General features: G+C 53.8%; 1 protein-coding gene across 2 annotated transcripts; it reads left to right on the forward strand.

Annotated features, from left to right (window-relative positions):
- Positions 1–761: 761 nt before the first annotated feature.
- On the forward strand, positions 762–21,473 carry POLRMT (RNA polymerase mitochondrial). Of its 2 annotated transcripts, none has more exons than XM_077121426.1 (21): positions 762–849; positions 1,314–1,409; positions 3,244–3,857; positions 5,854–5,984; positions 6,274–6,457; positions 7,625–7,774; positions 8,150–8,314; positions 9,050–9,220; positions 16,758–16,991; positions 17,524–18,312; positions 18,542–18,664; positions 18,993–19,115; positions 19,223–19,402; positions 19,594–19,680; positions 19,825–19,938; positions 20,027–20,079; positions 20,177–20,275; positions 20,808–20,880; positions 20,949–21,040; positions 21,117–21,187; positions 21,317–21,473. In XM_077121426.1, the coding sequence occupies exons 1-21, from the start codon at positions 762–764 to the stop codon at positions 21,364–21,366; spliced, it is 3,687 nt and encodes a 1,228-aa protein (XP_076977541.1). In that variant the 3' UTR covers positions 21,367–21,473. The 2 variants fall into 2 exon arrangements, with proteins under 2 accessions (XP_076977541.1, XP_076977543.1); XM_077121428.1 differs by having other exon boundaries at positions 3,244–3,518.
- The last annotated feature ends 8 nt before the right edge of the window (positions 21,474–21,481 follow it).

Consider the following 21,481-nt stretch of genomic DNA (forward strand, 5'->3'; position numbering starts at 1 on the left):
AGGCTTATCTCATTCCTTTTGTCTTCATGCCCATTTAGCAGAAGAGACAGGTTAAACCACTCTTCCTGTCACTTCCGGCCCACCCGCCTTTGACCTTATGAGCTTGGAGATTGGAAGGTAAACTGAGACAGGAGGCAGTGGACCAGGAAAGCTACTCGCGTAGCTTCAGCTTTCGGCCAGGAGTCGGACAGACCTAGGCTCTCACTCCAGGCTCCCTATGGTCCATGCTGTGTGTCTTTGGGCAGGTTGGTTGACTTCTCTGAACCTCAGCAATGAACTGGGGATATAATAGTTCCCACCCCGAAGTTGTGTTTAGATCAATAAAAATTGCGGACGGAACCCCAAAGTAAGGTTGGACCAATGAAGATGGAGGACGGGAATCTCTAAATCGCTGAACGCTGTCCTAATTTTAGGTGACTATCCCTTTAAAAAAGACCACGCCAGCTTCGGGACCCTAGCGGAGATGCCAGGTTCACCCCCTGTTGCCAAGGCAACAGCTGTTCCCGCCCTTAGCGTGAAAACGTACGAAAGCCAATCACAGGGTTCTGGCAGCGCATGCTCCCCGTGCCTCCGGGGGGACCACCTTTGCTGCCCACAGAGAATTATGCTTTCCAGGGTGTGCTGACGGCCGGGTGGACTCCTTGCCGCTGTCGTCAGCCGCGAAACTACACTTCCCGGCAGGCGGCGCGGGTCGGCGCAGGCACAGAGACAGGTCGGCGCAGGCGCAGAGGTAGGCAGCGGCCGGCGAGCCCGCGTGAGGCATGTCGGCGCTGCGCTGGGGCCGCGGCGCGGCGGGTCTCGGGCGGGCCCTGCGGATCCCGGGCCGGCGTTGCCTCCCGACGGAAGAAGGTAACACCGAGGGAGGCCCTACGATGACGCTGTGGCCGCTCCACGCGCGCCCGGCTGCCGTGACCTTTGGCTTGTAGAGTCCCAGGGATCCAGCTACCCCCGACCTTTGCCCCTTGTCCCGTGAGGTTGCGGGGAACCCATTGACCTTCGACCCCGCACTTCACACGCCTTTGCTCTGCCCCTCTTACAGGGTTCGACAGGGCCCTTTGACCTTTGATTCTGTTGCTCTTGGAACTGTTTAACATTTAACCCTTCCACAGTTCCTTGGTTGGAGGGGCTCTTTGCACTTGACCCCGTGCGTCTATTTCTTTGGCCTTTGGGGCCCCTTTCACCTTTGACCTTTTGATTTCTTTCCAATTTGTGACTCATGACTGTTGAGCGTGTCCGCTGACTTTTGGGTCCCTCGCCCCCACCTCTGCCCAGCCTCCTCGCTACGGGGCCCGCAGCCGCCTTCTCTCCCGCAGGGGCCGTCGGCCCTCGGGGCCGCAGAAGGACCTCGTCCGCCTGCCCTCGCGAGCAAGACCGCCAGAAGGAGTGGGGCCGCGCCGAGCTGCTGGAGGGTAAGCACGGGACCGAGTCTGGGGGCTGCGGGTCCTTCTTTGGGCCATTGCTGTTGGCTGGGGTCGCCCAATGATGAGAAGTGGTCTTCCTTTGCAGGGAGAAGTAACTAAAAGGCCCAGTTTGTGAAACGGGGTCCCCATGGCACCCCCATTTCCTTGGTGGTCCCAGGGGCCACTGACTTCACGCGATGGCATGAAGCTGTGGTCCCTCTCATTACTTTCACTAAATATCCATCAGCATGTCTCTGTGTCGGCTGTGCCTGCTGCATGTCAGGCATATTGGCTTTTGGGGGCTGGGGACCTGATGGGTCCAGTGGGAAGAATAACCCAGTCCCAGGGGGTTCCTGACCGAGGACTGATGGGTTGGTGGCTTCTGTAGGGAGGTGGGGGTGTCTCTGTCTCACTGTGCTGGTCCAGGCCACTGCCCTCTCCTTTCCAGACAGTGTCCAGCTTTCTCTGTACAGCAGTCATGGGGAGCCTTTCAAAAGACTCTTTTTATTACAGAAAATACTAAAAATACAAAAGCACAAACTACAATGAGCCACCAGCTCCGATAGCTAGCCTTGTTTCATCTATTTATCATCAAGCTCAGATATCATGTTGTTGAACCAGAAGACGGTTCCATATATTTAGAGTACATCATGTCATTCTCCAGCTTAAAGCCTTCCCGGCCATTTCCCCTCATGCTCAAGATCAACCTTAAGCTCCCCACCATGATCCACAGACCCCAAGGCCTCTGCCCTCTTGCCCTGCTGCAGTTTCCCCACTTCTGCTGTTTCTGCCCCGGGGCTTTTGCAATGCCTGCCTCCTAGCTCTGTGCCCCTCTGGCTGCCTTACTCCTTCCAGGCCTCTGCTCTGGTGTCAGCTCCTCCAAGAGGAGACCATTGCCTACGTCTCTAATGCCTCCTTGACACACATTCCAGCCAAATCAAATTCCTCGTTAATTCTTGAGTTTTGGCCCACTTCACATATTTTCACATATGTGTTCCACAAAACTTTACTGCGCCCCTTCTGGAGTGCTGGTGACAAAGCCAGCGAAGGCCCCTCTTCTCAGGGACTTGATGCTCCTGTGTGGGAGACAGAGTAGAAAGCAGCAGAAATCTGAAGTGGGATCTTATAGTCACAGGCAATGGTAGCGAGGAATAAGAGAGCGACCTGTTGCTGAGGGTGGCTGAGGCATGAATAGGGAGTATAGGGAAGGCCTTGGTGGCTTCTTGGGCAGCAGGAACAGCATGTGCAGAGGCCCTGAGGCCAGACCCTGCTTGATGCATTTGAGGAAGACAGGCCAAAGCAGAGTGAGCAAGGAAAAGGCTAGGGCAGGTCTGCAAGGCTCTAGGGGCCACAGGGAGGATGCCTATACCCCATGTGAGGTGGGAGCCCTGGGGGGTCCTGGGTAGAGGAGGGACAGCCCACTCTTGTGCTCTCAGATGCCCTCTGGTGGGTGTAAGGAGGACAGACAGGGCAGTATTGATCCAGTGGGTGGGTTCTGGGTAGATTTTGAAGACAGACTCTGAGGATACTCTGGTGGGTGCAACCTGGGGATGAGAGTTGTCCTGGGCAATCCCAGAGGTCTTGGCCTGAGGCCTGGCAGGTCTAAGAGGGGCAGGTCTGGGGGAACTTTTGGAGTCTATTGAGAGACCTAGGGAGAGGTGCTGAGTTGGGGGTGGGCAGGTGTGAGAATTCAGATAGCAGTCCTGGGGGAGATGAATGCCAGTGGTTTGTCAGTGAAAGTGTAGTTAAGGCCTTCAGCTAACCCCCAACTCCTGACAGAGCGGGCTCTAGCATGATGGGGCTCGAGCAGACCACTGACATCTTCGCGCTTTTCCCCCCACAGTGCTCGAGGCACGTGTGCGGCAGCTGCAAGCCGAGTCTGTGTCAGAGGTCACAGTCAATAGGGTGGACATGGCTCGACTCCGAGAAAGCAGCTTCCAGCCACCTGCGAAGGCCGAGGTTGGGGCCGGAGGGTCCATTCCAGGTGTCCGTGGCCGGTGGGCAGAGAAACTGGACAAAGAGAGGCAGACCATGCAGAAGCGCAAGCGGCGGCTGGAGGTGAAGCTGCAGGCCCGTGCCCAGCGGCTGGCCCAGGAGCAGCTGCCCGCTGCACTGCAGGTGGAGCCCCGGCGATTGAGTGGGCAGATGGCTGGCTGCCTGCAGCGCTGGGCGCGTGGGAGCCTTGGGAACCCCTGGGAGGAGCAGCTGGCACAGGTGCTGCGGGAGGCCCCTCGGAAATTGAGCCGCCAGGAGGAGCAGGCCCTGGAGGACAGGGGGCCCGAGGCGCGACTCTCAAACCAGCAGCAGAAGCTCCTGGCCTTCTTCGAGTGCTGCCTGCACTCGGGCCACCTTCCCCTCGCCCACCATGTGCTAGTCACCTACCATGGCCGTGTGCAGCAGCAGCAGCTGCTCACGCTCACCATGTACAACACCGTCATGCTTGGCTGGGCCCGCAAGGTGAGCAGCGGCCAGGGAGGGCCTGGGGAGCACACCCGTCCACAGGAGATGGAGAACGAGGCCAGGGCTTGGGGTGTCTGCAGGTGCCCGGCCACCTGTGGGCAACACGCAGATCCCAAATCCAGGCTTCGAATGTCCGGGGTAGCCTGCAGACCCTTGCAGGATGATGATTTTAATACTCTGGGTGTAATTTGCCCTTCTTCTTTTAACTTTCTAAAGTGGTAGGTTAGTTATCAATTTGAGAGCTTTCTTCTTTTTTAATACAGTTGTTTATGGCTATCAATTTGCCTCTGAGTTCTGAAGTAGTTGCATCCAGTGTTTTGCTATGTTGTGTTTGCATTTTCATTCACCTCAGAATGTTTTTTAATTTCCCTTGAGATTACTGTATTTACCCATTGCTTATTTAGAAGTGTGTTTATAGATTCTTTTCAAAGGGAAAAAGCCTTTTCACCCTCCCCCCCATGCTCTTGCTGCCCTAATTTGAGAAGCAGCAGTGAAAGCTGCTGTCTGGGATTTTGTTAAATGAAGGAAACCAATTATGTTAAAATGCGATTACCAAAATAGACAAATCTGTGATCAAGAATAAGATGTATCTTAATTTATCTGTGAAAAAAGCAGCATTCTGGAGTCTGTCTAATAATTGCTATACTTTTTAAGTGACAGAGTATAAAACAATGTACTTCAAACTGCAAATCCCAGATGTGATAAAGAGAAACTTGAGGTGTCTCTGAATCACAGAGTGGTAGCTTGGGCGTTGGCTTGGGTTCACCATCATGGGAAGCAATAGCTTCCAGGAAGAGGTTGGCGGGAATGAGAGTGGTGGTTTCTCCTCCACCTCCTCAGGGAGGAGCCAGGTCGAGGCTTGTCGTGTGTGGCACTGGGCCTTGGGCATCTCCTCCGCGCACTGCATGTGCTTCTGGGGCCTTGTCTGCCTCTGGGCGCTCAGCGGGGCCTGAGGCCACTAGCCTCAGTCTGCGCATCTGTGACATGAACCCCTCACTGCATTCTTGGGGGAGTGCGGACGTCCTCTGGGCTTTGCACATGGGGGCGCATGTGTGTTTAGGTGAGGGATGAGAAGTCTGCAGGGAACTCGAGGTTGTATTTCCCATGGATGATGTTACTTAAAACCACAAAAGGACAAACTTGCGTTCTAGGCTGGTCCTGCCTGGGAAGGTGTTTAGTGATGGTAGACAGGCTCTCTCTCTCTTTACTATCCGGTACGGCAGCTTCTGGCCCCACATAAACTAACTCTTGCTGTGGGGAGGCCAAATGCCTTGTGTCCGTGTGGCCAGTGACCGCCTCTTTCCCACCCGTGCTATGTGCCTGGAGCGAGCAGGGACACAGGAGGATGTGGGGATTGTTTGTCTTTGAAAGAGGTTGGTAAATGGCAGTCTCCTAACTAGCCAGCACGTTAAAGGGGAAACCTCAAAGGAAATGAAATATTCCGAGACGAATGAAGGTGAAAACACAACATACCAGTGCTGATGAGGTGCAGCTAAAGCCGTGCTCAGAGAGAAATCTATAGCCATAGGCCTGCACTGAAAAATGTTTCAAATCAGTCACCTCTCCATAGAGACTTAGAAACAGAAGAGCAGGTCAAACCCAAACCATATAGAAGGCAGGAAACACTGAAGGTTGAAGTGGAAAGAAATGAAATAGAAACACAGACAAAAATCGAGAAAGCCAGAAATTGGTCCTGTGAAAAAGGGCAACAAATACCAACAAACCTTTAAAGCCGGGCAGACTGTGAAAGGGGCATGTTCTCAGGGGCTCTGAGGCCCTTCACACTAGGGTCCATGAAATAGGAAAAAGCAAAGCATGCAGACCAGTCCCACCCCCCCACCCCCGTGGTGCTGACCGCCCCCACCCTCCGTGCCCACCTCTCCCACGGGAGCCCCTCAAAGAGCCTCTGCCCTGCAGAGAAGGGACCTGAGGAATGGCTCAGGAGGTGGGAGGGGGGTCCAGGCCCTCACCCTCATGCCGCTGTGGTCCGCAGGGCGCTCTCAAGGAGTTGGTGTATGTGCTGGTCATGCTGAAGGACTCCGGCCTCGCCCCTGACCTGCAGTCCTACGCGGCTGCCCTCCAGTGCATGGGGCGGCTGGGCCAGGAGGCCACCACCATCAAAAGGTGGGTGGGCAGTGCCCTCATCCCCCAAGGCCACGTCCACTCCAAGCACCTCCCCGGCTGGGCCGTGTGGGCTGCAAGGGGTCAGGCTTTGCCTGAGCAGGGGAGCACCCTGTTTGAGCCCTTAGAGGCTGTGGGCTCTGAGTTTGGGGCAGAGGTGGAAGTGCAGGCCAGCGATGCTGGGGACCAAGTGGATGCCCTAGAGGCCCAGGGAGAAGTGGGGTGGATGCCCTGGGGGCTAGGGAGAGGTGGGCACAGCTCCCAGTGATGTTGCGCCTGGTGCTACCCACAGGTGTCTGAAGCAGATGGCCCAGGACGGGCTGCAGCTGCCAGACCTCTTGGCATTACCCATGTCAGTGGAGGAGCGGGCTGCCATCCTGTGTGCTGTGCACAAGGCCAAGCCCACCTTCCGCCCATCACCACGGCCCCCAGCCCCCGTCAACACTTCACCGCTGCTCCGAGAGATCTACGCCAAGGTGAGCCCAGGCCTGAGCGGGCTGGGCCCCAGGGTCTCTTGGGATCCCTGGGGGTTACCCAGCAGCCCTGGCCACGTGTGTGGACTGGACCTCGTCTTGGGGTGCCTCGACCCACCGCTCCCAGCCAGCTCTTGCTGCCTGTGACACAGGGCTCAAGGTTTGGGGTGGTTCCAGCACCCAGGAGGGGCTTAAAAGTATCCTGAAGGCAGAGTGTAAGGTTTCAGAAAGAGAAGGTTCTCAGGAGCTCCTGGTGGGGCCAGTGACACCATAGGCCTGGCCATTGCTTGGTGAGTCCCACCTTTGTGGAGCAGGGCAGGGTGTAAACCAGACATGTGGGGGTGGTGGGAGAGGGCACCCCTACCCCATTCCGCTGGGCAGGACGGGGCAGCCAGGGCCTGCATGAATCTGTGAGACGCTGGCGATTTTGTTTGTTGGCTTTTAATAAGATATACCTCGTGCTACAAGATTCACCCAATGAAGGGAAACTGTTCCAAGGCCTTCACAGAGCCACGTAGCCACCACCTCTGTTAGTTCTAGAACATTCTCAGCACCCAAAAAGAGACCCTGCCTCTACCAGCAGCCGCTTCCCCAACTTCCCCAGGCCCAGGAAACCTTGAATCTGCTTCCTGGGCCTGTGGAGTTACCCATCGTGGCTATTTGGTATCATCGAGTCGTGTGGTGACTGTCCTTGTGCATTTGGCTTTTCTCGTGCAACATGGCGTCTTTGCTCGGTGCTGTGGCATGTATCAGAGCTCCCTTCCTCTTTACTGCTGAGCAGCACTTGTCTCGTGGGTGACCACAATTAGTTTATCCTTCGTCTGCTGATGGCATGCCTTGCTCCCCCTTTTGGCTGTGGGTCACACTGCTGCAGATGTCAGGGTGCATGTTTTGTGAGGACGTGTGTTGGGGTCTGGTTGCTGTTCTCAGTTCATCTTGGGACAGGTAGTTCTTTGACGTCACCCTGAGTTTGCAGAGTAAACAGGGTCTGCTTTATACCCTGCCCTGTGCCCACGGTGACTGTGTTCAGGGCTGCATGGAGGGGACTGTGACTCTTGCTGGGGGTCCTGAAGACTGGGAACCTGGGTGGCCACAGTTGCGCCTCTGGCTTGGCAGGCATTGGGAGTGGAGGGGGGCCACCTGGGGCTCACTGCCTGCCTGGTCGCACAGGACGGCCCTGTGTCCTACCCGAAGCTGCATCTGCCCTTGAAGACGCTGGAGGGCTGCTTCCAGCAGCAGCTGCAAGTGGAGCTGGCCACCAGCATCCAGGTCAAGTCTGTGGAAAAGGAGCAGCCGCTGACGGCTGAGGTCCTGCAGGCGGTAAGGGCAGGGTGGGGATCCTGGGGGTATCATGGGGCAGGAGGTAGTGGGGCGCGGGGTAGTGAGTGAGGCCCTAGGGCCTGGAGGTCAGGGAGCAGCACTCTGGGCCCTGGGGGTGATCTGGGCATGCTGAGCCCACATCCCCACCTGTCTGAGCCCTGAAGCCCCCCTCCCCGCCCTCACGAGTGTGAAGAGGCTTCCCTCCAGGGCTGACAGGGCTGGGGTCTCTCCCTCTGCCCAGCTGCTGAGCCTCAGGGTCCTGCTCTGGCTGCCTGGGGCCCTTCCCGCCCAGCACCACCTTTGATGCCCCCCACCCTGCCTTGTGGTCCCGGGTGTGCTGGTGACCCCAGCCTGTGTCCTGCCCCCGCCCCACAGCGGAAGACCCTGAAGGACCTGCGAGCCAGGTGGGAGGCGGCACTGGGCCGCGCCCTGCAGGACACCAAGGCTGAGCTGGCCCGTGTCGCACACCGCGGCCGCCCCACGCTCTATCCGTATCTGTGTCTCCTGAGTGAGCGGGACTTTGTGCAGCTGCTGATGCAGGTGGGCCAGGGTTCTCTGACCCTCAGGGGAGCTCTGTGGTTTAACTCCTGAAAACCAGCCTTCAGGTTCCCTTCCAAAGAGAACAGCCACCCAGGCCATGGGGCCATCGATGCCCAAACACCTGGCCCAGGGCTCGGGCATTGCTCAGGGCCTCCCCGTCAGTGGGCTGCGAGGGACCGCACCTGCCCAAGTCTCCTCCAGTGCGCCCGGCAGATGCCCTTCTCTTGGGGCCTTGGTGCCTCCCACCATGTGGAGAGGTGCCTCTTTTGGGAGAGGTTAACCGCTTTATTGCGTGAGATCCCACATGCCACACAGTTCACCATTGAAGGGGTGCATTTCGGTGGTTTCTAGGGTTCACAGAGTTGTGCAGTCAGCACCTCTGTCTAATTTCAGAACATTCCTATCAGCCCAGAAAGAAGTCCTGGGCTCCTGAGCCATCCCCTCCCTCCCATTGCCTGGCAACCGAGAATCTGCTCTCTGTTGCTGTGGATTTGCTTGTTTTAGACGTCGTGTTTCCGAGGGCACTTTTAAAAGCCCTGTTGCCTCCCGCCTCCTGCTTTCCTCTTCCCTCTCCCCGCAGTGGAAACCAGGTGTCCCCCGGCCCTACCTGTGGGTGTCTGTCCTAGCTCCTTCCAGGATGTCTGCTTCCTGTGGGTGGGTCTGGGCCGGTCCAGGTGTTCGGGGCCTCATGGGGTCAGGCGGGGACCCAGGGCCACTCCCCTGTCCCCCACCCAGGTTCTGCAGGAGCTGCCCCCACAAGGCGAGTCCCTTATCCACCTGGCATACGAGCTGGGCCTGCGCGTGTTCAACCGGCACGTGGTACAGAACAGGCAGCGGGACGAGCAGGTGCAGGCCTTATGGCAGCGCTACCGGCAGTACCTGCAGCTGCTGGCCTGCGATGCCCAGGTGAGGCCTCCATCTCGACTGGGAGGTGGGGAGAAAAGGCCTGCTGGGGCCTGCGGGGGGTGCAGGCTCTAGTGCTTGCCTGTTTTTTTTTTTTTTCCCAAACACCCCATTCCCACCAGACATTCCCCTTCCCCCTCGCCCAAGCCCTGGCAACTTTTGTGTTCCTGTCTCTGCCAGTTGGTTATCTCACAAGTGGCCGCATATGATTCTCGTCCTCATATCTGGCTTTCACGTCCCCTCGTATGTCTCATCCTCACGTGTGTTTTCGGGGTTCACTGGAAGTGTGGCAGAACGCCATTCCTTCTTACGGATATTATTCTGTTGTCTGCTAGACCACTTTTGTTTGTCCGTTCATCGTTGTGGGGCACTTGGGCTGTTTCCGGCTTTTGGCGTTATCATCAGTAGGGTTGCCATTTGGTGTGGCATGTCCACGTGTGTCCCTGGCTCCATGGCTGCATGCCCAGAGGTTGGGCTGCTGGTTTTGCACAGTAACTCTACATCGACATGTTTGTAGAAGTGCCACGTTGCTCGGCCCAGCAGCTGCCCCCTGGCCAGTCCTGCCAGAGAGGTGCTAGAGTGCAGCGCTCGCCTTCGCTTACTTGATGCTTTAAAAATATTGGCCTTCTCATGGGTACCACATGGTGGCTCACCATTCATTTGCTTTTCCCTCGCAGCTGACGATGTTGAGCATCTTTTCATGTGCTTGTTGGCCATTTGTATCTCTTTGGAAAAATATCTATTCAAATCCTTTGCCCATTTTTAAATTGGGTTGTGTCTTTTTAATTGGGTTGTGTGTCTTTGTTGTTTATAAAAGTTCTTTCTGTCAGATACACAGGTCTTCCCATTTGGTCAGGTGTCTTCACTTTCTTGATTTCCTTCTGTGCATGAACGTTTTTAGTTCTGAATGAAATCAAGTTTATCTGTTATTTTGTTGCTCATGCTATTGGTCTCACCTCTAAGAGTCTTGCCAAACAGATGGTGCTACTACGAGAATGGAATAATCACCTGGAAAGGAATGAAATGTTACCCCCACTGCACAGTGTATGAAAAAAAGAAATCTGTTGCCAAATCCCAGTTCATAAAGATTTGTTCTGATGTTCTGTTCCAAAAGTTTTACAGTTTTAGTTCTGCATTTAAGTGTTTGACCCATTTTGAGTTGATTTTTGCATATGAGGTATATGTGGACTTCTGGTTTTCCCAACACCATTTGTTGAAGATGCTTCTTTCTCCATTGCGTGGACTTGACTCTTGTTGAAAATTAACTGGCCATAGATGCAAGGTGTTATTTCTGGAGTTTTGTTTCTGTTCCATTGGGTCTGTGTCTGTTGTTGTGCCAGCACCACTTTGTTTTGATGACTCTAGCTTTGTAGTACAATTTTAAATCGTGAAGTGAGAGTTTTCCAGTTTGCTCTTTTTTCAAGGTTATTTTTGCTATTTGAGGTCCCTTGCAATTCCATATGAATTTGGGGATCAGCTTTTCTACAAAAAGCCCGAATGTGGGACATTTTGCCATTTATATAGGTCTTCTTTAATTTCTTTCAGCAGTGTTTTGTAATTGCCCATGTACAGGTCTTTTATATCCTTGGTAGCATTTTAGTATTTTAGATGCTATTTAAATTGAGTTGTTTTCCTAATTTCCTCGCCAGATTGTTGATTGTAGTATGTAGGAACACAACTGATTTTTGTATGTTGTTCTGGTACCCTGCCACTTTGCAGAGTTTATTTATTAGCTCTCATAGCTTTCTTGGGGATTCCTTTGGATTTTCAATACATAGAATCAAGTTGTCTGATTCTGTTATTTCATTTTTCCCTCTCCAGTTTGGATGCCTTTTCTTTCTCTTTCTTGCTGATTACCCTGGCAGAATGTCCAGGTCACATTGAGTAGCAGTGGGTACAGTGGGCTTCCTTGTCTGGTTCCTGATCTTAGAGGAAAGCTGTCTTTCCCATTGAGTATGATATTTGCTGTGAGTTTTTCCCATATGCTGTTTATCATGTTGGGAAAGTTCCCTTCTGTTCTTAGTTTTCTAAGCATTTTTATCAAACAGAGGTGCTGGATTTTGTCATATGCCTCTTCTGCATCAATGAAGATGGCATCTGTTTTTTTCTTTCCTTGTATTTAATGATGTGTTACATTGATGGGGTTTTGATGTGAACCACCCTTGCTTTCCTGAACTAAATCCCACCTGGTCTTCATGAATAATCCGATCAGTGCTTCCTTAGGTTTGCCAGGATTTATTTATTTATTGGCTTGCCAGGATTTTGTTGAGGGTCTTTGTGTCTGTGTCCATGAGAGTGATTGGCTGTGGTCACGCCTTGGCCTCATGTTCATGCTGGCTGCCCGTGCACCTCACAACCGGGCACCAAAATGTTGGAAGGAAATGCTGGTAGGCTTGAAAGGAGACGGTTCTGCAGTAAGTGGTAGAGGCTGCAGTACACTGCTTGGAACATGGAGGAAACATCCAGGCAGGGGATCAACAAGGAAGGAGGGGACTTGATGGCCCAACAGACTTCTGTGGACCCTTCCCCCATACAGCAGAGCACACCTCCTTCCCCAGAGCACATGGGTCCCTCTCCAGGGTAGACCCTGTGCCAGGCCACGAGAGGTCTCAGTAAAGTCAAATATTAAAATCATACAGAGTAACTTCTCTGACTACAGGGAATTAGGCTAGACATTAAAAACTAGGGAAAACTGGGAAATTCACAAGTACATGGAAATTAAACAGCACACTCTCAAACACCAATAAACTAAAGTAGAAATTACAAGGGAAATTAGAAAACACTTAGAGAAAAATACAAATGAAGACACAAGATATCAGAACTCATGGGATGCCACAAAGCCAGTTCTCAGAAGGAAATTTACAGCTGTGAGTGCCTGTAGCTTGTATATAGGGTCTTACTGTGGAATTGACCATTTCATTGATTTGTAATGTCTTGTCTCTTGTAATGGCTTCTGACTTAAAGGCTGTTTCATCTGACATTAGCATAGCCCCCCCAGCTCTCTCTTTTTTTTTTTTAAATTTATTTATTAATTAAATTAAGAAACAAAATAAAACATCAACATACATAATCAGTAATTCACAATATCATCACTTAGTTGCATATTCATCATTTCTTAGAACATTTGCATTAATTCAGAAAAAGAAATAAAAAGACAATAGAAAAAGAAATAAAACGAACACAGGAAAGAAAAAGAAAAAAAAAAAAGATTATACCTACCATACCCCTTACCCCTCGCTTTCATTAATCACTAGCATTTCAAACTAAATTTATTTTAGCATTTGTTCCCCCTGTTATTTATTTTTATTCCATATGTTCTGCTGCTTTGTTGACAAGGTAGATAAAAGGAGCATCAGACACAAGGTTTTCACAATCACACAGTCACATTGTGACAGCTGTATCAGTCATCCTCAAGAAACATGGCTACTGGAACACAGCTCTACATTTTCAGGAAGTTCCCTCCAGCCTCTCCATTACATCTTGAATAACAAGATGATATCTACTTGATGCATAAGATTAACCTCCAGGATAACCTCTGGACTCTGTTTGGAATCTCTAAGCCATTGACACTTTGTCTCATTTCCCTCTTCCCCGTTTTGGTCTAGAAGGTTTTCTCAATCCCTTGATGCCAAGTCTCAGCTCATTCTAGGATTTTTCTCAGTCCCTTAATGCTGAGTCTCAGCTCATTCCAAGATCTCTGTCCCACGTTGCCAGGAAGGTCCACACCCCTGGGAGTCATGTCCCGCGTAGACAGGGGGAGGTGTGGTGAGACTGCTCGTTGTGTTGGCTGGAGAGAGAGGCCACATCTGAGCAACAAAAGAGGCTCTCTTGGGGGTGACTCTTAGGTGTAAATTTTAAGTAGACTTGACCTGTCCTTTGTGGGGTTAAGTTTCATATGAACAAACCCCAAGACTGGGGGCTCAGCCTATAGCTTTGGTTGTCCACACTGCTTGTGAGAATCCCAGCTCTCTTTTAAATACTATTTGCAAGGAATAATTTTTTCCATCCTTTTGCTTTCAATCTATTTGTATCTTTGAATCTAAGATTTTGAATGGCATACAGTTGGATCATGCTTCTTAATCCATTCTACCCATCTCTGCCTTTTGGTTGGAGAATTTAATTCATTAACATTTAAGGTGATCACTGATAAGGCAAGACGCACGCCTGCCATGTTGCTTTTATAGATCTGAGACCTGTTTGTGCCCCTCCCCCTCCACTTCTACCTTCTTTTTGTTTCACTTATCTTCCATGATGAGCTATCTTGCGCCACTTCTCATTTCCCTTGGCGTCAATTCTTGAGATATGTCGTTATGATCACCATGGGAACTAAATTTAACATTCTAAGTGTGTTGACACCAACTTGACTTCCGTCACCTGCACATGCTCTGCTGGTACCCTCTGTCCCCCCACTTCATGTTGCCCAGTAATAAGGGTTGTGCTTATTTTTTACGTATTTGAATTTTAAGTAATATAAGAAGTAGAAGACAGCACTACCACTGCCATTTATATTTATCTTTAAAGTAGCCTATACCAGAGGTATTCCTTTCTATAGCCTTAGGTTACTATCTGGTGTCCTTTCCTTTCAACATGGAGGACCCCCTTATCCTTTCTTGTAGAGCAGGTCCAGTGGCAGTCCAGTCCCTCAGCCTTTGTTTATCCAGAAATGTCTTAATTTAACCCTCATTTTTTTAAATTGATAAATATTCATATAACGTGTAATCATCCAAAGTGTAGACTCAGTGGTTCACAATATCATCACACAGCTGTGCATTTATCATCACAACTGACTTTTGTGTGCATATGAAAAATAACATATATTACAAAACAGTAAATTTCAAAGCACAGCACAACAATTAGTTGTAGAACAGATCTCAGAGTTTGGTAGGGGTTACAATTCCACAGTTTAAGATTTTTACCTCTAGCTACTCTTAAGATACTGGAGACTAAAAGAACTATCAATTTAATGATTCAGCAGTCATATTTGTTTGTTAAATCCTACCTTCTCTGCATAACTTCACCATCACCGTTGATATTTCTCCTACTCTTTAGAGTTATTTGGGCCATGCCCCAATTCTAACTTTTTTCATGTTGGAAGGGGCTGCTGATAATATGGGATAGGGGGATAGAACTAGCTGAAGTTCTGGAGAGGCTGGGCTCTCGGCATTTCAGGACTTATCTGGTCCAGAGACCCATGTGGAGATTGTAGGTTTCTGGAAAGTTATCCTAGTGCATGGAATCTTTGTAGAAAATCAGATAAAGCCCTAGTTCTTTTTTTTTTTTTTTTTGTATGCTGTATGGCGGGTAGCACATTTCATTCTTTTGCCATGTGAATATCTTCCTATTGCAGCACCATTTGCTGAATTTTTGTTTGGTTGCTTACTTGTTTGTTTGGGAAGTGCATGGGCTGGGAATTGAACCTTGGTCTCGCATATGACAGGCGAGAATTCTGCACTGAACTGCCCTCCCACCCCTAAACCCTAGTTGTTCTTTAGGATTGGCTGGAATTGTGTTGGCTGGGGCTTGGCAAGTTGTAGTAGGAGCAGTGTCTAACTGAAGCTTGCATAAGAGTGACCTCCAGAGTAGGGTTTGACTCTCTCTTTGAACTCTCTCCACCACTGATAACCTTATTTGTTACACTTCTTTTCCCCCTTTTGATCAGGATGGCATTTTTGATCCCACAGTGACAGGGCAAGGCTCATCCCTGAGAGTCATCTCCCACACCTCCAGGGAGTCCATCCCTGATGTCATGTCCCACATAGAGGGGAGGGCGTTGATTTCACTTGCAGAGTTGGGCTTAAAGAGAGAGGCCACATCTGAGCAACAAAAGAGGTCCTCTGGAAGTCACTCATAAGCATAACTGTAGGTAGGCTAGGCTTCTCCACTACATATATAAGCTTCACAGGAACAGGTCTCAAGATCAAGGGCTTGGCCTATTGATTAGGGTGTCCTAATGTTTGACACAGTACCAGGGGTTTCTCTGGTGGTAAAGTTTAATAGTTCCATATTTTTCCTCCCATTCCTCAAGGGACTTTGCCAACACTTTTTGATTATCTGCTTAATGTTCTCTGGGATATATCCAGGCATTACATTAAGCTATACAGGATTAAAGGCCCTCATTCTTATTCTGGGCTCCCTGTGTTTGGATTGTTTAAATGATCTATGCAGACAGGTTGAGTTAGGTTATGTGCTACAGAAAATTTAGGTTCCGGACAAAATAAACCTTTCTTCCTTTGGTCTCAAATAGTAGCTGAAATTCTAAAATACAGACAGTGTCTTTCTTACCCCTTTGTGCTGATCTGATCAGCTTCATTCTTATCTCTAAATACCAGGTTATACATTTATAAAACAGCTTGTCAAAATCCAGAAATAGCATTACTACTCCGGACTAACTGTGAATGTTATAAGAGCCTACAATCTAGGCCCTTGTTTTTGTATAATTATTTTCTAAATGAAACTATAACAATAGTTGCTCTTTTGTTTATGGCTTATTTTGCCTCGCCAAATGTCCCACATTCCCCTCATTTTTGAGGAATAGCTATGCCAGATATATTATTCTTGGGTAACAAACTTTTTCTTTCAGCTGTTTAAATACATCCTCCCACTTTATTCTGGCCTCAGTGGTTTCTGAGAACCCAGATGCCAATCTTAGGAGAAAACCTTCCATGTGACGCTTCACTTCTCCTTCACTGTTTCCAAGGTTCTCTCTGTGCTTGGCATTCAGCTGTTTGATCAGAATGTATCTCCACGTAGAGCTCTTTGGGTTCATCCTGCTTGGTGTTTGCTGAGCCTCTTTGATTTGTACGTTCGTGTCTTCACATCTTGGACATTTCCTGTCATTGTTCCTTTGAATATTTTTTCTTCCCCTTTCTCTTCTCCTGGGGCTCCTATCAAGCATATGTTGGCATGCTCGCTGTTGTCCCACGGTCCTTCTGGGTCTCTTCTTTTTCATCTGTTTTTCTTTCTGTCCTGTCCCCAAGTTCACTGATTGTTTGCTGCCTCCTCCAATCTGCTGTTGAACCCTCATTTCATTTATTGTACTTCACAGCCCCAGAATTTCCTTTGGGTTCTCTTATTATTTCTGTCTCACTGAAATTCATCACTTTGTTCACATTATGTTTTCCTGATTTCCTTTAGTTGGTCATCTGTGCTTATCTTTAATTCATTGATCTCATTAAAGAAAATTGATCTGAGGTCTTTGATTAAAATTCCAGAGTCTAAACTTCCTCCGGAATAGTCTGTGACTGGCCATATGGTCCCTATCTCCTTGTATGGTTTGTGACTTTTTCTTGAGAACTGAGCTTTGTATCACATGCAGTCAGTCTGCAAATCCAAATGCCTAGAAGCGAAACTCCCCACAGCCTCTTGCTTTGTCTGCTACTCAGGTGGCTTTGAATGTCCAGCCTGGCCCCAGGGCACTACCTAGCCCATGCCAGCCGCTTCCATCCCATTTGTCTTCCTGAGGGAGGGGGTGCCACCCTGCTAGGGCAGTTCCAGCTCTGCGTGGACCCCAGTCTTCCCCATCCACTTCACCCTCCCGCAGGTTGCCGAGCCCTGCCTGCCGCGGCAGTACTGGGAGGCACTGGGAGCGTCCAACCCGCCCGAGGCTCCACCCGAGCAGCCCTGGCCCCTGCCTGTGCTTTTGCAGCTGGGCAAGCAGCTGGCAGAGCTGCTGGTGCAGGCCGTGCAGATGCCCCGCAGCCTGGCTGGGCCCCAGAGCGGCTGCCAGCTCATACCCGTGCTCTACCACGTGTACTCCTTCCGCAACCTCCACCAGGTGGGGCCGGGGGCACCAGGGATGGGAGCGGGAGAGGGGAAAAGGGTCCAGTCACCCTGGGAAATTGAGGCCCTGGGACTGGGAGTGGGGGAGCCTGAACTGCCCCTCAGAAGACCCTTTGTCCAAGACAGGCAGGAGACTCAGTACACAGGGTCAGGCCTTGGTCAGCTATGGGTGGCGGGAGACCCTGGCCATGGTGGGGACGGTGCTGCCCTCTTAGTCGTGTCATTGCCAACAAGGGCCCAAATTTTAGGGGCATCTGATGGGAAAGGCACCTGCCGCAGAGAATGTGGAGCTGGTGGGTTGCCAGCTCCTCACTTGGTGCAAGAGAGCACGCCAGCTCTGACAGTTGTTCGTCAGCTTTGCGCCAGCCATGGATGGGGTCACTCACATAGCTGGAGTCTGTTCATTGACGGGAAGTGAAATGCTTTTCCTCTTGGCTGTGCACCCCCAATTGGGGACTCATGCACACACGCGGGGCACCCAACACCCCCGGCCCAACCCCACGCCCCGGCTCCCGTGTGCCCTGCAGGTCGGCTTCCTGAAGCCACACCCAGCCTTCTCGCAGCTGCGGGCGGCTGCAGCAGAGCGCGTGCTGACCTTTGAGGCAGTCGAACTGCCCATGCTCTGCCCGCCCGTGCCCTGGAGCTCGCCGCACACAGGCGCCTTCCTGCTGACGCCCACCAAACTGATGCGCGCTGTGGAGGGCACCACCCAGCACCAGCGCCTGCTGGAGCGCTGCCCACCCACCACCCTGCATGGCGCGCTGGACACCCTCACGCAGCTCGGCAACTGCGCCTGGCGCATCAATGGGCAGGTGCTGGACCTCGTCCTGGCGCTCTTCACTGCTAAGGGCTGCGCCCCCCTGGGCGTGCCGCCCCCGCCCTCAGAGGTGTCCCGCCCACCCCGCGCCTGCCTGCAGCCCGGTGCCTCACCTGCCCACAAAGCCGAGGTGAGGCGGGAGCTGGCCCGCTGGCTCAAGGCGGCGCGGGAGCTGCACAGCCTACGGATGGACGCCCTGCGCCGCCTCTCGCTGGCCCAGCACCTGCGGCATCGCGTCTTCTGGCTGCCCCACAACATGGATTTCCGTGGCCGCACCTACCCCTGCCCGCCCCACCTCAGCCACCTGGGCAGTGACCTGGCCCGTGCCCTGCTCGAGTTTGCTGAGGGTCGCCCGCTTGGCCCCCGTGGCCTTGACTGGCTCAAGCTGCATCTGGTCAACCTCACCGGCTTCAAGAAGCGCGAGCCGCTGTCAGCCCGCCTGGCCTTCGCCAACACGGTCATGGATGACATCCTGGACTCTGCCGACCGGCCCATGACGGTGGGCACCCCGGGCAGGGGACACAGCAGAGCCCCTCTCCCACCACAGCCTCCCCACTGGCCCCCCACCTCCAGCATCTCAGACCCCCGTGTTGCTGTCGTCCTTGTTTCCAGTCCCTCTTCCTTCCCCAGTCCACCTGCAGCTTCCCCTACCCCTCCAGAACCTTCTCTCAGGCCCTCGGCTGTTTCACACCCCCTCGAGGTCTACCCATAGCTGGTCTGACCCACAGGGCCGGCAGTGGTGGCGGGACGCGGATGAGCCCTGGCAGACCCTAGCCTGCTGCATGGAGGTGGCACGGGCCGTGCGCGCCCCAGACCCTGCTGCCTACATCTCCCACTTCCCCATCCACCAGGTGAGCAGTCCGCATGGCGTGGGTTCACTTCCGGCTGCCTAGCGTTGTGCTGTGGGTGGGTTGTGAAGTTCATGTTGAAACACGAGCTGTCCAGACATGCCTGGGGTCCATCTTGGAATTAGGGACAGCGTGTGGGATTGAGGGTTGCCCTGGTGTTAGGAGCAGGACGTGGGGTCAAGGGCAGCCCACGTGTCCCGGGTGAGACATGGGGCCAAGGATCGCCTGCCTGTTTCTCCACCGCGAACCTGCTCAGGGGCTCTGAGCCTCAATTTCCCCTTTGGGCAACTGTCCAAGCTAGGACTTCTGCCATCCACCCCCTCCTCTGCAGGACGGCTCGTGTAACGGCCTGCAGCACTACGCAGCGCTGGGCCGGGACAGTGTGGGTGCCGCCTCTGTGAACCTGGTGCCCTCGGAACAGCCACAAGACGTGTACAGTGGGGTGGCCGCACAGGTGTGGGCTCCCGCCTGGGTGGTGGCTGCTGGGGGCATTCGGGGACGGGGCCGAGGATGAGGTATGGGCCTGGGCTGGACCCCACCCCTGACACCCCCCCGACCCAGGTGGAGGTGTTCCGGGCGCAGGATGCCGCACGGGGTGTGCGCGTGGCGCAGGTGCTGGAGGGCTTCGTGAGCCGCAAGGTGGTCAAGCAGACCGTGATGACTGTGGTGTACGGGGTCACACGCTACGGGGGGCGCCTGCAGATCGAGAAGCGCCTCCGGGAGCTCCACGCCTTCCCCCAGGTGGCTCCCGTGGTCCCCTCCCCCCAGAGGGAACTCCTTCTACCTTGTAGAGGAGCTGAGCCAGCCTGGGCTCCTGTCTGCAGTGGAGGGGGGGCTTCGGGACTCCTGGGCCGGTGGTGCACAGGTGGGGCTGGGGTGGAGGGAGTGGCGCACCCCGCCTGACGTGCCCCCCATGTGCCTCCCCTGTGTAGGAGTTCGTGTGGGAGGCGTCACACTACCTTGTCCGGCAGGTGTTCAACAGTCTCCAGGAGATGTTCTCAGGGACCCGGGCCATCCAGGTGGGCCATGTCCCCCAATCCTCCACCTCCACCTCCCCGGGGCCACCCAGGTGGACCATAACTCCCCATCCACCCATAGCTGCCCCTGCCTGAGCTCACGCCCACCTCAGTGCCCCCCAGCCTGAGCCGTCCGCATCCCCACAGCACTGGCTGACTGAGAGCGCGCGGCTCATCTCGCTTATGGGCTCCGCTGTGGAGTGGGTCACACCCCTGGGCATCCCCGTCATCCAGCCGTATCACCATGTCTCCAAGCTCGTGGTACGTGGACCCCACCCACCCACCCATGGGCCCGGCCTGGGCCAGGGGCTGCGCCAGGCTCATCCCCCTCTCACTTCCCACCTCCCAGATCAACGGGGGCATCCAGAGCATGACAGTCAGCAGCAGCGGAGACAGCAGCCAGTAAGGGGGGCCAAGGCCTGGAGGGGCTGGGGGTCCTGGGAGTGCCTGGGGGCAGGGGTGCCCCTTCAGCACCCCTCAGTGACCCCCACGCCACCAGGAAGCCCAACACGCTGAAGCAGAGGAATGGCTTCCCCCCCAACTTCATCCACTCACTGGACTCCTCCCACATGATGCTCACGGCCTTGCACTGCTACAGGTGCCCCCCCCCACCCCCGGTGGCCCGCGTCTACTCTGCCTGTCCTGGGTGGGCACTGGGGACTCGGGGTGCCCGCAGGGGCACTGGGAACAGCACATACAGTGCTGGTGGTGGCTTCCACCCCAAAGGTGTAGGCAGGCCCTGTAGGGTCCTGAGGACCACGGGGTCCCTCTGGCCCTGGTGAGGAGGGGGCCTCAGCTCGGCCACAGCAAGGCAGCAGCACAGGGCTGGCTTGGGGGAGGCACCCCATAATGCTGTGATCCTTCCAGGCTGGGCAACTGAACCCTGGGAGGGAGGGGGCGGATAGACGCTTTGCATTCATTTCCATTCAAAACGTCCCAGGTCAGGGGCAGTAGTTGAACCCAGAGTCTGCAGTTGGGGTTCAGGGTGCAGCTCTGTGCTTACCATTGGCCCAGTGTAGGTTGGGGTGTCTCCCCCTGAGCCAAGAGGCTAAGGGGCGGTGACAGGGCTGGAAGGAGCTGGGGTTCTGGGGTGGGACTCCCGCTGCCCTTCCTCACGCCCCTCCTTGCAGGAGGGGCCTGACCTTCGTCTCGGTCCATGACTGCTTCTGGACCCATGCGGCTGATGTCCCCATCATGAACCAGGTGAGCCCCCGCCACCCAGGCAGCCCCATCCCACCCCTCTGCTCCCCCTCACACCCATCCCCCCTCAGGTATGCCGGGAGCAGTTTGTGCGTCTGCACAGCCAGCCCATCCTGCAGGAGCTGTCCCAATTCTTGGTGAAGCGGTTCTGCTCCGAGCCCAGGTATGGTGCCAGCCTTACTCACGCCCCGCTTCCTGGGCCCCCTCCACGGGGCCTCACACTCCCCCTCTTGGCTCAGGTCCCTGAAACTCTCCAAGAACCTCCAGAGGGTCAAGCTGCTTGAGACACTGCTGTCCGTGCCTGAGACAGGTGGGGTGGCCCAGCATGAGTGTGGGGGTCAGGGCAGAGTCGGGGTGCCTGAGAGCAAAGGGTAGGAGGCCAGGAGTCAGGGCAGGGTTGGGGTCTCCTGTTCACTCTGTCACTCACTCTCCTCCCCAGGGGCCTTCGACCTGGAGCAAGTGCTGCGCTCCCCCTACTTCTTCAGCTGATGCTGCCTGGCTGCCCTAGCCCCCGTGTAAATAAATTGTCTGCACCCACAGGAGCCCCTCTGCAGAGGAAGGTGGGTCCAGGCTGCCGCTGGGCACTTGGATGCACAGGCCGGAC

Source organism: Tamandua tetradactyla, chromosome 11, assembly GCF_023851605.1.
Source record: "Tamandua tetradactyla isolate mTamTet1 chromosome 11, mTamTet1.pri, whole genome shotgun sequence".
Lineage (NCBI taxonomy): Eukaryota > Metazoa > Chordata > Mammalia > Pilosa > Myrmecophagidae > Tamandua > Tamandua tetradactyla.

Coding starts and splice junctions, on each gene's coding strand:
- POLRMT (XM_077121426.1), top strand. CDS start 762: ATGTCGGCGCTGCGCTGGGGCCGCGGCGCGGCGGGTCTCGGGCGGGCC. Junction 19,681..19,824: donor CAGGGACCCGGGCCATCCAG/GTGGGCCATGTC, acceptor GCATCCCCACAG/CACTGGCTGACTGAGAGCGC. Junction 20,080..20,176: donor AGCAGCGGAGACAGCAGCCA/GTAAGGGGGGCC, acceptor CCACGCCACCAG/GAAGCCCAACACGCTGAAGC.